This window comes from Zootoca vivipara, chromosome 3, assembly GCF_963506605.1.
Source record: "Zootoca vivipara chromosome 3, rZooViv1.1, whole genome shotgun sequence".
NCBI lineage: Eukaryota > Metazoa > Chordata > Lepidosauria > Squamata > Lacertidae > Zootoca > Zootoca vivipara.
Window position 1 is genome coordinate 14,198,788 of NC_083278.1, and position 16,035 is coordinate 14,214,822.

The 16,035-nt window shown below is 40.5% G+C and overlaps 1 protein-coding gene across 2 annotated transcripts in view; it reads left to right on the forward strand.

Moving 5' to 3' along the window:
- The window catches only part of MACROD2 (mono-ADP ribosylhydrolase 2), an 898,190-nt gene that overhangs the window by 4,613 nt on the left and 877,542 nt on the right, over nucleotides 1-16,035 (forward strand). For both annotated transcript variants that reach the window (XM_035110056.2, XM_035110055.2), the window contains exon 2: nucleotides 269-385. In XM_035110056.2, coding sequence (XP_034965947.2) covers nucleotides 269-385 — 117 coding nt within the window. The remainder of the gene's footprint in view (nucleotides 1-268; nucleotides 386-16,035) is intronic.

Genomic DNA, 16,035 nt, shown 5'->3' on the forward strand with positions numbered 1-16,035 from the left:
AAGGTGTTGATTGATTATGCTTTCTAAGTGTAATTGAATTATTTTATTGCTGCTTTTTGTGCAGTTTGCCTATATTCTGAAACTTGTATGAGATGCAATAAAACTTAGATAAAAACACACTCTTGAAATCTCATAGATTTCCCCAAGATAAATGTTATTCCATCTGTAGAAAGAAAAAGTGGGTATTCGTGGGATAATTCATGAACCTTGCTTCAATAGAAATGGATTAACTTTAATATTAGTAATGTATACAAATTTTTTTTAACAGAGCGTTTGTTGAAGATGACACTAGAGGAGAGGCGTAAAGAATACATACGAGATTACGTTCCTCTGAAAGACATTCCAACATGGATGGAAGAAATGAAGAGCAAGACCCAAAGTGATGGTAGGTTAACTTCTAATAAATTGACAATTGTGCTTTAGAAGATGAATCATGGCATCTATAATTTTCCTTTCCATGCCGGGGTAGTCTTGGTTCCTTGTGTTGTAGGGGCTGAGAGTTGAGGATTTGCATTAAACAATGTGGCAGATTGCTGCATCGTGCTGTTTTTGGCCGTATTCCTATAGGAGTGCTTCACTCACTTACATTTTAAAGTTTACACATATAATTCTTTATATAATAATAATAATTAATAATTTATACCCTACCCATCAGCTGGGTAAATTAGTTGAATGTTGTCCCATGTATTTAAATTGGAACTATAATATAAGTGCAAATAAACCTTTTTTGGATCCAGCCCATTGTGCAAATGTGACATGTTCGCAAACAAATATATTCTACTGGTACCAATTCCCAGTGCCCATTCCATCCTTTCTTCAGCCAGCTTTTTTTGCTTGATAACATAAACTCAGACTGCCTTGACACTGAAGAATAACCTTGATACCGTTCTGAAGAATAACGAGGTGAAACATATAAAAGTTTGGAAATAGTTAAAACAAATTCAGATTTTCACATTATATCAAGTTACATAAAGGGTAACCGTAGATTACTTTAATTATGCCATAAAAACTTTTGCACATCAGATTCTTTTGTGGTTACTAGTTTGTTAATCGAAGCTGAACTTTTGTTGATTTCTGTACCATATTTCTTTCCAGGGGCATGCCTACCTCTTTGGTACTTCATACTGCTTGTCTTCAGTGGCTTGGATCCAAAGAGCAACTTTAGATGCACACAGTGGGACAGCATACTCACTGTGCAGTATCAAACCATTTTTAAAAATCCCTTTACTTTTCAAACATGTGTTGCCATGATGCATGGGGGAATTATTCAAGAGAAACAAACCTGAAGCTGCCTCGTGACTGCAGAGTTTCTTGTACAGTTTTTAAAATAGTGGGTTATAACTAGAAAGTATCCTTCTACTTCTGAACAGAGCTCTTCTTCTGTAATGAGAAGAGAATAAAATGGAGCAAACAGCCAAACTAGAAATGGGCAAGGCAAGGGTAGAAATCTATTTGGTTATTGTTAAAATTAAATGAATCATTGTTAAAATCTTCAAGTTGTACTCTTCCAAGATGAAGTCAAATTAAAGTGGTGTAGTCCATCTTGTGTGTATTGCAGATATAAGGAACAAGTGTAACCAGCGTAAAGCTCTTCATACTTCTGAAAATAGCTTTTTAGTTTTATGTATTAATTGTGGAATATTTATTTTGAGTATTTATATATCACCTCTCATCAGAAAAGATAAAAAGCAGTTTGCAAAGTGCCTATAAAATAAATATAACAGTAGCTTCTGGGTATCTGGTGTATATAATGGAATTAGATGGCTTTCTTAGAGTTAAGATTGCTTCTGATGTCTTTCAGCAGAGAGTTAGTAATGCCAGAGGGATTTCTACATATTTAACTTCAAGTCAGACATGTTAATAATAAGAACTGTAAAGCAGATATCACTCATGAGTACTTGCCAGAATGTAGCTATTTTAATTATATGCAAAGGAATAATTCCCCCCCTTCCCTTATCTAGTCACCTATATAATTGAATCTGCTTCACAAATACTGTACTGGAGACTGCTCTATTCCTAGAGTTGGTGTAAGGGGAGGGCAGTTGTGTTCCTTTGGTTCTTGAGATCTTGATGTTTGATTCTACAAGGTGCTGTCACATTTATTACAGTGTGTCATCAGGACAGTTTGTGAAGATGCCACATAATGTTGGGTTTCAGTTAGTGTCTGCTATGCATTTTATTCTGATGTGATTTTAAAATTTCTTCAAATAGAATAATTGAAGCAGCTCCTAACCACTACATTGATGTAGCAATATGAGCCAGATTTCTTATTAAAAGATTAAAGTACTTTTAACCCCAGCTTCCAGTGTCATCTCAACAATTTAAAATGGAAGGAAATGCTTTTGAACTCACAGCTGCCTTTGAGTGGGGGGAAGCCAGCCCAAGTTACTTTTTTATCACACTAAACGCTGGTCTAATGTTAATATCTGAACCATCAGTGTTCCTTTCAAAGTAAGTAGGCGGCAGCTCAGTGACAGATCCAGTGGTTTTTGTTCTATGATTTACTGTAATCACCTCATTATTATGTAAAATAATATGTTTGGTATTTTACGCACCCCAATGACCCATTTTTGTCAGTCATGTTTTATGATTCATGTGTTTACAATTTTGTAACAGAAAAATAAAACTATATATTAAAAGTTGCATTTTAAAATATCAAACATTATTCCATGGGCCTAAAATGCCAATCCACCCATTTTGATTAAACGTAAGGGTTTCTGTAGGTAAAGCTCTAATAAAGAGAAAACTAGAGGCGGTGCTGACGAATGAGTAGCCAAGACTGGTTTTGCACAACTATTGCCTGGAAATCCAAAACTAGAGTTCCATGCCAGGACAAAGATTCTTCTTGTACCACCACTTTGAGTGGAAACTTCAAAATTCATTTCTTCAATTATTTTGCGTCCCTAGAAACAAATGTAAATGAAATATTGGTCTTATGAAACTGAGGCAGTACCTTTTAATACAACAAGCACAATGTGATAATTTGACCAGGCAGAGCAATCCAAGCCCCTGTTCTGCCATGGAAGACTTGAAAGGAGCAGAGGTGTACAGAAACTTGAGAGTACAGTAGTTATGGGAGGTAGCACCAGGTGGTATGAAGTCTAGATACTAGGTGACCCAGCTGGTCATTGTGGCATTTGAAGCCACCTTCAAGTCCTCCTATTCTTCTTGATGATTTAATGCAGTGGTTCTCAAAAGGCGTGATGTGCCACACTGGTGTGGCAGGAGAGGATGACAAGTGTGGCAGGACGATTCAAGGACAATCAAATAAACATTTCAATGTTTCAGGATAGTATAAAATAATAATAATAATAATAATAATAATAATAATAATAATAAATAATAATAATTTTTTGCTCTACTGTATATACGTTTTGGACATCCCATGATCATATTATAAAGTAGTTGTTTTCTATGTTATAAATCAACCACTGTTCCTTTTTGTTTTCCAATGCATTTCTTAGCAATAAAAAATTTGGTGTGGAATGAGCAAATTTTTATTCTGAATATGTGGCCCAGAGAAAAAAGTTTGAGAACCACTCATTTAATACATGAGCTCAGGCATAGGCAAACCTGGCCCTCCATATGTTTTGGAACTACAACTCCCATCACCCCTCACTACCTAGTTAACAGGACCCACTGGTCTTGTTAGCTAGGTAGCTAGTGGTGATGGGAGTTGTAGTCAGGGATGATGTGAGTTATAGTCCCAAAACATCTGGAGGGGCTGAGTTTGCCTATGCCTGCATTAGCTGCTGCAAGTAAGGTTTAATGAGATGACTTGTGCTCTAGTCTTTCACTTAAGAAAAATGGTCTGCTTTTAGCTGCACACGAAAAAAGAACAGTTTTTGGGCAAAACAGCTTCTTTTGCTCACCTGTTTACACAATAATTGTTTGGATACTTAGGGGGAATAATTAGATCTATACTGCATAAATTACAGATGCAGTCTTTAGTACAAAAAGGGGTCTGACATTTTAACCTAGCTTATTTTGACTCCAGCTTTCTATAGACTGACTCCAGATGCATAAAAAGGTGATAGAAAAGTGTGTGTGTAATTATACACATGCAAATTGAGGTAACACTGGAGTATAAATGAAGTGAATAAGGGGAGAACAAAAGGCAATGGGGAGGAAGATCTTCTTAATTGCTGGGGTATGGAAATAACACCTGCTCTGAACACTTGCTGAAGCATTACACACTTAGGCTAAATGTTGCACTGCTGGCCATGAATACAGTGCATGATCACATGTAAATCTGATTGGAGTGAAGATTCTATTAAATTGCTGTCAAGATGAATGGACACACATGAACTAATTTAAATCCAAGCCCTTGTGAGACTGCATTGCCTAGCCACAGGTAGCACTGGCTGGTGATGGTATATCATCCTAACAATTTCACCCACTCTAACAATTTCAAAATACAATGAATATGAAATTGTGTGTGTGTGTGTGTGTTTTAATATTCTCCCACCTATTCATTGCTGGTATCGGCTGTAAAAATGTCACCGTGGCCATTAAGTTTGATTACTTCAAAAGCTTATATTTGAACATGGAAACAACCCCCCCCCATCATAGTATGTTAAGGCAAACAAGGGCTAATTCTTGCCATGACACTCTTTGAGCGCTACCCTGAGTTATCTGCCTAGGCACTAAGGAAAATGGCATACTAGGTGAGGTTCACCTAATAAAGCAAAGTAATACAGCAAAGAGTTGAGCTGAGGACATAAACAAGAGCAAGCTGGGCTCTGAAAATGGAATTCAAAAACTGAACCCTGCTTTGTAATTTTTCAACTGGTTTATAAGTGTTTATAAGTACTATGACCATGATAAAGATGTTTCTTATATATTTTTCATTTGTAGATTTAAAGGCTGCTTTAGGTTTGATTGGTAGGGAATGAATGTGGGAAGAAATTGCCTTAACTGGTGTAAAAGACTGATCACTTTATTTAGTTATAAGGCTCAACAAACAAACTGTGGTAAAAGTTCAGGGAGGACCCTCTGGAGGATTGTCCAGTAGCATTCCAACTCTTAAGGGAGTTTGACAAGGTTGCTTGCTGCCTCCCTGATTAATTTTATACATAAACAACATTGCTACTACCGTAGTTCATCCAGTGCTGCTTTCAGTCCAATATATTTGGGGGACAGACAAGCTTTACTCTTGCTGTTTGCTGATAATACAGCCCTTGTGTCCTCCTTGCAAATGGGTTGGAGGAAGGTTATGAGGGATTTTTTTCTAGCTACTGCATATCTGAATGGTTAACTATCAGTTATAGTAAAATGCATATGGTGGTTGGAATAAATCAGAGGCAACATAGGTAGAATATCAGTGGAAACCAGATTGCCCAAGTTAAGCAATTTATATATCTAGGTATAGGTAGGTAGCCGTGTTGGTCTGACGTAGTCGAAACAAAAAATAAAAAAAATTCCTTCCGGTAGCACCTTAGAGACCAACTAAGTTTGTCATAGGTATGAGCTTTAGTGTGCATGCACACTTCTTCAGATATATCTAGGTATCGCCTTTGCTAGTTCACAATCGCTTAAAGAGGGTGTGGAGTTAACACTGGAGGAAGCATTGACTTAACAATGGGATGGGGGGCTTATTGGTTTGTGGGTTTTTTCTTCTTTTTATTATGTATTTTGGGTTTTTATATTGTGTTATGTTGTGAACCACCCTGAGATATACAGATGAAGGGTGAGGTATACAAATTTAATAAACAACAACAACAAAAAAGGAAGTGATCAGAGGCTAATTCCCATTCACTTAAAAGTTTTTCAAGCAGAAATAGTGGGATTGTTGCTCTGGGGAACACAGTTTTGGAGTAATATGCCTTAGTATTTATTGAATCTATTCAAAATCAAAATAGAACAATATTCTAGGATACACTGTATCCTGGACAGTGACTAGATTAAATAAGTCACAAGCTGATAGCTGCATTTTTGTCTGATGTTGTTGTTGGCGGTTGATTATGCTGTTAGTTTTAATTACCTTGCTTTTAATGATAGTTGAGTGCTGATCCCCATGTTGTCCTTTTGTATGTGATGGCCTTTGGCTGAGTAATGAAGATTTGCAGTTTGTATGGTGTATAAGGGTGTTGAGTCAGCAGGAGCTATAGCTATAATGTATGTGCTGTGGCCCTTTCTGCAGCCATTATTATTATTATTATTATTATTATTATTATTATTATTATTTATACCCTACCCAGCTGGCAGGGTTTCCTCAGCCACTCTGGGCGGCTCCCAACAGAATTAAAAGCACAATAAACAATCAAACATTAAAAACTTCCCTAAACAGGGCTGCCTTTAGATGTTTTCTAAAAGTCAGATAATTGTTTATTTCCTTGACATCTGATGGGTGGGCACCACTACTGAGAAGGCCTTCTGCCTGGTTCCCTGTAACCTCACTTCTCACAGAGAGAGAACTGCCAGAAGGCCCCCGGAGCTGGATCTCAGTGTCCGGGCTGAAGGATGGGGGTGGAGACGCTCCTTCAGGTATACTGGGCCAAGGCCGTTTAGGGCTTTAAAAGTCAGCACAAACACTTTGTGCTCAGAAATGTACTGGGAGCCAATGTAGGTCTTTAAGTTGAAGATAACCTAATTGTCATGCCCACACACTAATGTAAACAGGTTTTACTTGACAAATCAATTGACCAACATTTTCCAAGCATAGTATTTAGTCTATTTTTAAAAGGGTGTTGTATTGCTGAAATATAACAAATTGAGGGAAGGATGCTGTTACCGGTAGTACCACCAGTTAGTGCTGTATTGAAAGTTGCAGTTATTTTCTCCTCTGAGGCTGTGCTCCTGAGTATGTATACTTAAAGGCTTGTTAGTTTCAGTAGGACTTCCAAGTGATCTTAAATCATGTCAGGAGTGGATAATGAGAGGATATTGCTCATAAAAAGGGCAGAACTCAAGAATGTCACTGATTAATTTGAGGCAGGCATCAACTTTGAACAGCATTTTTCAGAAGGCAAACATGTTTCCCCATAGGCTGCCATGCAGTAGGGAATCTGAACTAATAACCAAAAGTTAGAGAAGCCATATGCTTACTTCCCTGAATATGGAGTACAGTAGTATTGTAGCTGCAAATGCTTCTCAAAGTTGGATTATCAGCAGTAACACCTTTTAAAACCTCACTACAAGGCAGAGTTATGTTCATATTCAAATTTTTCCTTCCTTCATAATTTGCTATATGTGTGTTTATAGCTTTTTCTTACTGCATTTCAGTCGGTCATCATAGCTGACTATATAGCTATTGAATGGCTCTACTTCGCTAGAATGGACATTAGGGTAGAAGGAAGCATTCTCTTTAAATTATTCAGTTATCTTGTGAAAACAGAAATGCTTTCTTTTTCTAGCCTCCCATGATGATCTAAATGTTGATTTGCCAGTAACCTAGCAACTGAACTTTGAGCTATTACTACTACTACTCTCTCTCAAGACATCAAGACATGGTGACCAATGGGGCCAGAAAAGGACTAAAAGTGCACTTACATGTTCTTTAAAATGTTATTAACATTTTATAGATCTAATACTTAACGTTCTTTCATGTAATTTTTCCATGTGGAAATATGATCTTGCATGTTACATTTTTTACAGCATGGATCTGCCCTCTTTATGCCTGCTGTCCCTCTCCCTCCCTCTCTATCTCTCTCTTTCCCCACCCTCTTTCAATTTCCTGTTCTTTCCAGTAATATGTTGCAGTGCTGTGTGCTTGGTGCCGGTAGGATGAGCAGTGTTTTTTATTCTTTGAGTTCTCATTTGGTGTGTTGAACCCTGTTCTCTGGGACTCTTCTCAAGCTTTTAAATTAAAACAACTGGGTGCTGGCTTAGAATTGGCTTTCATCTTCTTGGCTTTCTTCCAACTGAACATTCTACCCATCCCATTCACCTTGAAATGTGCAAGCTTTGCTTCAAGCAGGGTTCCTTTGAATTTGTTCATTTGAATATTTGGCAAAAGATGGGGCAATTATGGCACACGGTGGAATCTTGAGAGACAAGATTTGCCTCATGCTTTCCTACAAATCTTCACTATATGGGCAACTTCATGTAAGCACCAAGTTCAGTCCAGGTGGTCCTTCTCTCTCAAATGTAAGAGCAGTAGGTCTAACCCAAGCATCCCCAAACTGCGGCCCTCCAGATGTTTTGGCCTACAACTCCCATGATCCCTAGCTAATAGGACCAGTGGTCGGGGAAGATGGGAATTGTAGTCAAAAACATCTGGAGGGCCGAAGTTTGGGGATGCCTGGCCAGAACCTGGCAGGTAGAAAGACAGTTAAAAGGCCTCTTCTAAATTAACTTTTCCCATGCTAAAGCCTCTTTGCATTGTCATACTTTCCTCTATAAACTGTGTGCAGCCCTCTTCATTGCTGTACACTTTAGTCTCCAGAAAATCATTTTTTGTTACATTTATATCCTACCTTCCTTCCATCATGGAAGGGAGGGGGTGTTACTGAGTAGTTCAGTTCTGCTGGAACTCTGTACATGTGCGGGAACTATTTGTGCAGCTTGGCTTCTATCTGAACAATGAGAGCATCATTGTGGTAAACCAGTGAAAGCAGGCCAAGAAGTCTTCCATTGGTCAATATTTCCCATTTAAACTAAAGCAGGAAGCTTGAGATTGGCAGCTTTGGAACCAGCCAAGATGTTAAAGGAACTTCAGACTCTGGTTTTGTGTCCTGGGTCAAAGGCAGTTCACCATGATTCTCTGGTTTGGACAACGTGAGAGGCTGTGGTTTGTGGAAGACTTTATGTTTTATTTGCTAGCTCCTGTCCAGAGGGAGGCCTGTTCATATCTTGGCTTTTTGAGCTGCAATATGATTATTTAACATGGCCAGAGTGGTTGAAATCAGGTGATGATCAGTGGTGTGTGAGATATATTGTACAGTAATTGAAGAGAAAGGTGTACCTCAAGGAACAGATTTTATTCAAGTGTCTAGCATGCCATAACAGTTATACTGTAGTTCTCCATTCAAAAAACTTTTAGAGTGGCTTATAACGATTGAAAATAACTTAGATTGGATATTACTGCATCAGCATTTGTATTAACCAGAAATATAATTTTAGCTACCTTAGTTACTTAGAGATCTTTCAAAACTTCTCTGTACTGTACTGGATAAAAAAAATGAAAGAAACTGATACACAGAAGCTCCATAGTATATGAATCCTTAAAATGAAAAACAGGTGATTTCATTCTTTGAGAACATTTGATCTACCTGAGAAACCTTTGTAAAGTCAGAATGCAATCTGGAATAATCCAAGTAACAAGGTGTGAATGTCTCGCCCTTGCAGCTGACATAGAATCATAGAACTGTAGAGTTGGAAGGGACCATGAGGATAATCTAGTCCAACCCCCTGCAATGCAGGAATCATTCACTCAACGTGGGGCTTGAAACCACAACCCTGAGATTAAAAGTCTTAGCTCAGTTTGTTAGAGCATAGTGCTGATCATGCCAAGGTTGCAGGTTTGATCCCCACTTCGGACAGCTGCATATTCCTGCATTGTGGGAGGGTTGGACTAGATCAGGTATCCCCAAACTCGGCCCTCCAGATGTTTGGGGACTACAATTCCCATCATCCCTGACCACTGGTCCTGTTAGCTAGGGATGATGGGAGTTGTAGTCCCCAAACATCTGGAGGGCCGAGTTTGGGGATGCCTGGACTAGATGATCCACAGGGTCCCTTCTAACTCTGCAATTCTAGGATTCGAAGGTGTATGCTCTACTGACATGCTTTTGATGGAACACAAACTGTGATAATGTGCATTTATGCACTTCTAGGACTCTATATTTGCTCTAAGCATAAGGGGAAAACCTTAGTACTAAATGTTTATTTTACTTCATAAAATTAAACCAGCACAATTGTGCCAAAATTCAATATTAGTTCTCAAATGTGATTTTCTTGACAAAGACTCCCTCTAGTGGTAAATGTTAAAGCAAAATGTTTTCAACTTCTGCAAAAGTTCCCTTTGATTTTATTCTCACTTTTCTGGCTTGTACATGTTAGTTTGGAATAGTCAGCTGCTTTGCTAGCAAGGCACCCATCTGATTACCCTGTGCGTGTTCACAGAATGAATGAAGAGGTCATTAGGTGAGGATGGGTAAGAAGCTTTGTCAGCTGAAAAAGCTGTCCTTTGCATTTTATTGATATCTTGCAGTAGAATAGCCTTTGGCTTTAGATTTGTCTGTATTGCTAAAAATCAAATGACCTCTACGATACAAAAACAAAACAAGAATATGCTAACAGTTCTAGAAGTCTGTCCTTGACCACAGTGTGCTTTCAGCTAGTAAAGATCTATACAAAGGAGATACTTTTATAATCTAGACAAAATAAATATTTTATGGTAATTGAACACTAAGCTGTTTCTTGCCATTTTGTGCACCGTATTCTGTACGCAGAATTAAGGGCACTAACAGCCCCATACCTTATTATTCAAGGAATTACATACCTTTCATATGTATATTTCACACCCGATCTTATGTTATCCAGTAAATAGTGAAGCCCTGAAGGAGATTCATACTTTTGATTCTTTCTACAAGGGGTATGGAGTGTTGGTGGGTGACCCAGTTCAGAGGCATGCCAGTATGGGGTACAGAGCCACTCAAGGGGGTACCGGTAGTAGTTAGCATGTGCAGAAAGTGTTAAAGACTCACCTGTTCACTATGAAGTTTTCAGCTTTTCAGTCATGTTCTATATCCCAGTTACCAGGATTGGTTTCAGGGAGATGAGACTGTTACGAAAATAAAATATAGACGATTGACAGGGATTTAGAGCTTGCCTAAGGCATTGCTAGGTTGGCAGGAGCTGGGACCGAGCAACGGGAGCTCAGATAAATAGGAACCGCTTTGGCGGGAAGGTAAACAGCGTTTCCGTGTGCTGCTCTGGTTTCGCCAGAAGCAGGGCCGGCCCTAAGGCAAGGCTGGGTGGCGCAGTGCGCCAGGGCACCAGGCTGCCAGGGGGTGCCGGGCTGCTGCACCTGTGCCTGCGGCAGCCGCGCTGCAAAACAGGGGGGGGCACTGGAGGGATCTTCGCGCCATGGCACCAGATATACTTAAGATGGCCCTGGCCAGAAGCGGCTTAGTCATGGTGGCCACATGACCCGGAGAACAAACATCGGTTCCCTCAGCCAGTAAAGCGAGATGAGCGCCACAACCCCAGAGTTGTTCGCGACTGGACTTAACTGTCAGGGGTCCTTTGCCTTTCTTTAAGGCATTGCTGTCAGCAGTAAATATCTACATCACACCCCTATTGTGGTAACAGAATGGGGCTGGATCTAGACACATCAAAGAAGTGTTTCAGTTTAAAGTGTTGTAAATTTAAACAGGGATAACAGCTAGAGAAAAACAGGACTCCACGTCACCATCTGGTGGCACAACAATATATTGCACATACAATGCATATAAATTGCTTTTTCTTTACCAGTCTAGCTGAGTCCTGGGTCAAGTATTACAAAACAGAATAAAAGAAAATGGAGAAAGAAGTAATGAAGAATTATAAGGATGACTGTGAGATGCAGAGAACCCCAACCACTTAACTACAAAGTGAAATTGTGCCCATCCAACTACCAATTTTGGAATCCCTTTTTGCCATTATTTGGTGGTTGGGCTATGGGGCTGAGTATTCCTCTTCTGACTTGCAGATTCCCTTCCACTGGTTTTAACCATGATAAAGTGTTACATTGGTACTGCCATTAACCATGGATTGAAGCCATAGATAAATGAAGCAAACGGTGGTTGGTATTAACAGCAGTTTATTGTAATATACAAATAACTGTTAACCATGGTTAAGACCATTGAGGAAGATTATTTGCATGAGAGAAGAGGGGCTATGGAAAGGTGGTACACATTCCTGTGCATCACTTGTGTTCTTCCAAACCTGGTTACGAAATTGAGGGTGTAGGACAGAGAAAACACATTGAAGTTTTCTGAAATACCAGTGGCACGCTTCCCCTGGCAAATATAATTGCCTTCCTTTGGGATGTTTTTGTACTTAAGATAAAAATGTTGCATTGTTGGTTACATTAAATGGCAGGCAGTTGTGTGAGGGAAATTCCTTCCCACCTTATTTTTTTTTTTTACTATATTTTCTGTTAAATCTTCTCCTTTTTGAAATGCATTGTTTTATAAAATTGATGAATGACCAAAAGAGAAATTAAATTGAGCAACTAATATGGATACGCTGCTTGTGAAATCTAGAAATCAAACTTGTAATAATTATAGAAAGCACATAAATCTATGTGTACAGGTTTTAAGCATGTTAAAATTAGTAAGTCAACAGTTTATGGCATCTTCAGTTTTTAAAATTAAAATCTATTTTTTATTAGTATTAACTAACAGACTTAATAGTTGTTTTTACCTAAAAGGCCTCTAAGCAACTTGCATTTTAAAATATAAACCATAGCTGTCAAGTTCTCCCTTTTTAAAGGGAAATTCCCTTATGCTGAATAGGCTTCCTCGCGAGAAAAGGGAAAACTTGACAGCTATGATATAAACATACATTATATAAAAACCATATACAAATCAACATTTTCATGCAACACCTGTAATTCTAATTCACTCACACACATACTACACATGCAAAAATTAGTCTCACAGACTCTTGGCACTGGAGCTCAGTGCTTGGAGCCAGAAGGTATTATGAGAATAAAGAAACATAGCTACTTAACCCAAATGCATTCATTTCAGAAGAAACGATGTACAGGCAAAGCAGTTCAGCAACAACTATGCTGCATTATCCTGGTAAACAAAAGCATTACACCAGGACATGGAAGACATTGGTTCAAATCACACATCTGCTGAACATTGTTTTCCCCAAACATGGTGATAGGAGCGAGCCAGAAGTAAATTACAACGAGCAAGTTGTAGCTAAGTCTTTATTGGCAAAAACAGGATCTGCACATTAGTGTCAGGCCTAATGAGCGTAGGAGCTCATCTCTGGCAGGCCTTGTCCCCGTGAAGCAGTTGCTGAGACTTAAGGTCTCCACCTCCCCATAGTTGCCTAAGTCCCCTCCTCTACTGGATTTCCCCCAAGCAACTTGAGACTATACCTCTGTGAAGCTAGCTTCTTCTCCAGCCTCTTCATGCCTCTCCTGGTTCTGGGAGAATAGAGGGGAGCAGAGCTTGTTACAGCAGGAGGGGGAGACACCTGTGTGACTCGCCAGCCAGACTTATCTCTGCTTCCTCTCCTGCTTCTGATTCTGGACTTCTCTCTGCCACAGACTCCTTCCACTCACTAAGCCCTGTTACCTCTTCAGCTTCATACACTTCCCCCAATCTTCTCCCTCTGATCACTCATTGTTGTCCCACCACCAATCCCCTGGCTCTGAGCCTTCTTTCCTGGAGGGTGTGTGTTCCCCAGCTGGTTCCTCCCACCATTCCTCTGCGGCCAACCAGTCTGTGACACATAGGCACAATGGATGTTTTCCAAGCAAGTCAAAACATTTATTAGTGTTCAGTAAACAGTGAGCTTTTGAAAGAGGACTGCTGATATAGTGGGGGAGTTCAGTTTGAATGGGGATTAGAATATAAGCTTCTACCTCCAGAGAGCAAATCCTTAACTAGTTGCCTGTAGTAGTACCACCCTCCTTACGAACGTTTCTGATAATGAGCTCTGCTAACCTGGAAGTAGGTACTCCTGGTAGCAAAATTCACCTCAGGATGTAAGCAGAAGTGGCGCGCTGGTGGCATGGCAGCAGCAGGAGGCCCCATTGGCGAAAGCGCGCCTCAGGTTAAGAACAGTTTCGGGTTAAGAATGGACCTCCAGAATGAATTAAGTTCGTAACCGAAGGTACCACTGTATAACCGGTACCCCTGATATAAGTATGCTATAGAAGCTGTGGTGTATTGCTAGTAGCAGTGTTCTTAACTATCAACAACAAAATAATAATACAGTGGTACCTCTGGTTAAGAAATTAATTCGTTCCGGAGGTCCGTTCTTAACCTGAAACTGTTCTTAACCTGAGGCACCACTTTAGCTAATGGGGCCTTCCCCTGCTGCCATGCTGCCGAAGCACGATTTCTGTTCTCATCCTGAAGCAAAGTTCTTAACCCGAGGTAATATTTCTGGGTTAGCGGAGTCTGTAACCTGAAGCGTTTGTAACCTGAAGCGTTTGTAACCCGAGGTACCACTGTAGTACATACTGCTCCCTCACTTGCCACATGAAAGTATTTGGACTCCTGTTCACATCTTTGTGAACATATGTGTGCACAGAACAATTTATTAATCTGTTTAAAGGTACATATGGACTCTAATTAAGGGCAGGGGGATGTTAACTCTTGCCCTCCCAGACTCTTCCAGGATCTTGTAGTTGAGCCAGCATCCTTTTAGTTCAGCCACAAGAGAAGGAATTTATACTGTATGTAGCTAGTTTAAGATGCTGCTCTGTTGTGATTATCTGCTGTACACTAGCTTAGCTGGGTGCCTTAGATCTGAGTCTAATGCACTGGACTAGAACAATTTTCTTGGGTTACTGTAAACAAACAAACTGGGATATTTTGCCAAATTTTAAAAATGCGGCGAGACATAAATTTTGATCCTGAAAAGGAGACTATGTCTGGGGGGAAAGAGGACATATGGCAACTAGACCTGAAAAAGAGGGTGTGTCTTGGAAAAAGAGCACATATGACAACCCAAAGTCCTAGATTCACCCTCTGATGGTTCTCATAACATGATCACAGTGTCGAGGCAGGCAAATTTGGGCATTACTTCATACATTGCAGCCCATTCATGGGGTCTTCCAAAAACAACTTCCTTGTTTCTAAACCTTTTGCTACATCTGCTGGCCTGGTCATGTGTAAGTTGCTAACTTAGCACTACAGCTGCCAATTCATCAACAAACCTCTTGGCTTGTTCTTGTGCCTTTAATAGCTACTTAATCTTCCTAAATCAGTAGGTGAAAATTTTCAGATGACTGGCTTACATTACCACCTGCTGATTCAGTTGAGCATGACAAAATGCTGTAAAAAAATGGTAACAACTTCACACTGGTAACACTTCCTTACCCTATACAGCTCACATTCACTAGCACATTATGTGCAATGATTTTGCAAAGTTTTTTGCAGATAAAGTCGCTCAGATTCGGGAAGAGGTAGACTCCACCGTGGGAGCAGGGCCGGGCCGGGGGAGTGCTAGAGTCCTGTCTAGTCAAGTTGTGTGGGATCAATTCCAATCTGTTACCTCCGAGGATGTGGACAGGCTGCTTGGACGAGTGAAACCAACCACCTGTCTCCTTGACCCTTGGCCCATCCTGGCTTATAAAAGCTAGCTGGGAAGGGCTGGGCGATGGGCTTCGCAGGTTGGTGAATGCTTCTCTCTGTGAGGGAGCCTTCCCAAACCTGCTGAAAGAGGCGGTTATTAAACCGCTTCTTAAAAAAACCATCTTTAGATGGGGCCAATATGGCCAACTATCGCCCAGTCTCAAATCTTCCATTCCTGGGCAAGGTGATTGAGCGAGTGGTTGCTGAACAACTCCAGGCATGCCTGGAAGAAGCGGACCATTTGGATCCCTTCCAGTCGAGATCCAGGCCTCATCATGGGACTGAAACTGCCTTGGTTGCACTAGTCGATGATCTCCGGCGGGCTAGGGACAAAGGTGAGAGCTGTTTCCTAAATCTGCTGGATCTCTCAGCGGCTTTTGACACCATCGACCATAACTTCCTTCTGGACCGTCTAGAGGGCTTGGGAGCTGGGGGCACTGTCATACAGTGGTTCCGCTCCTTCCTCCTGGGCTGTGTTCAGAAAGTGGTGGGGGGGATGAGTGTTCAGACCCCTGGGCTCTCACTTGTGGGGTGCCTCAGGGTTCTGTCCTCTCCCCCATGCTTTTTAACATCTACATGCAGCTGCTGGGAGAGATCATCAGGGGGTTTGGGCTGTGTGTTCATCAGTATGCGGATGATACCCAGCTCTGCCTCTCTTTCAAATCAGAACCAGTGAAGGCGGTGAAGGTCCTGTGTGAGTGTCTGGAGGTGGTTGGAGGCTGGATGGCGGCTAACAGATTGAGATTGAATCCTGACAAGACAGAAGTACTGTTTGTGGGGGACA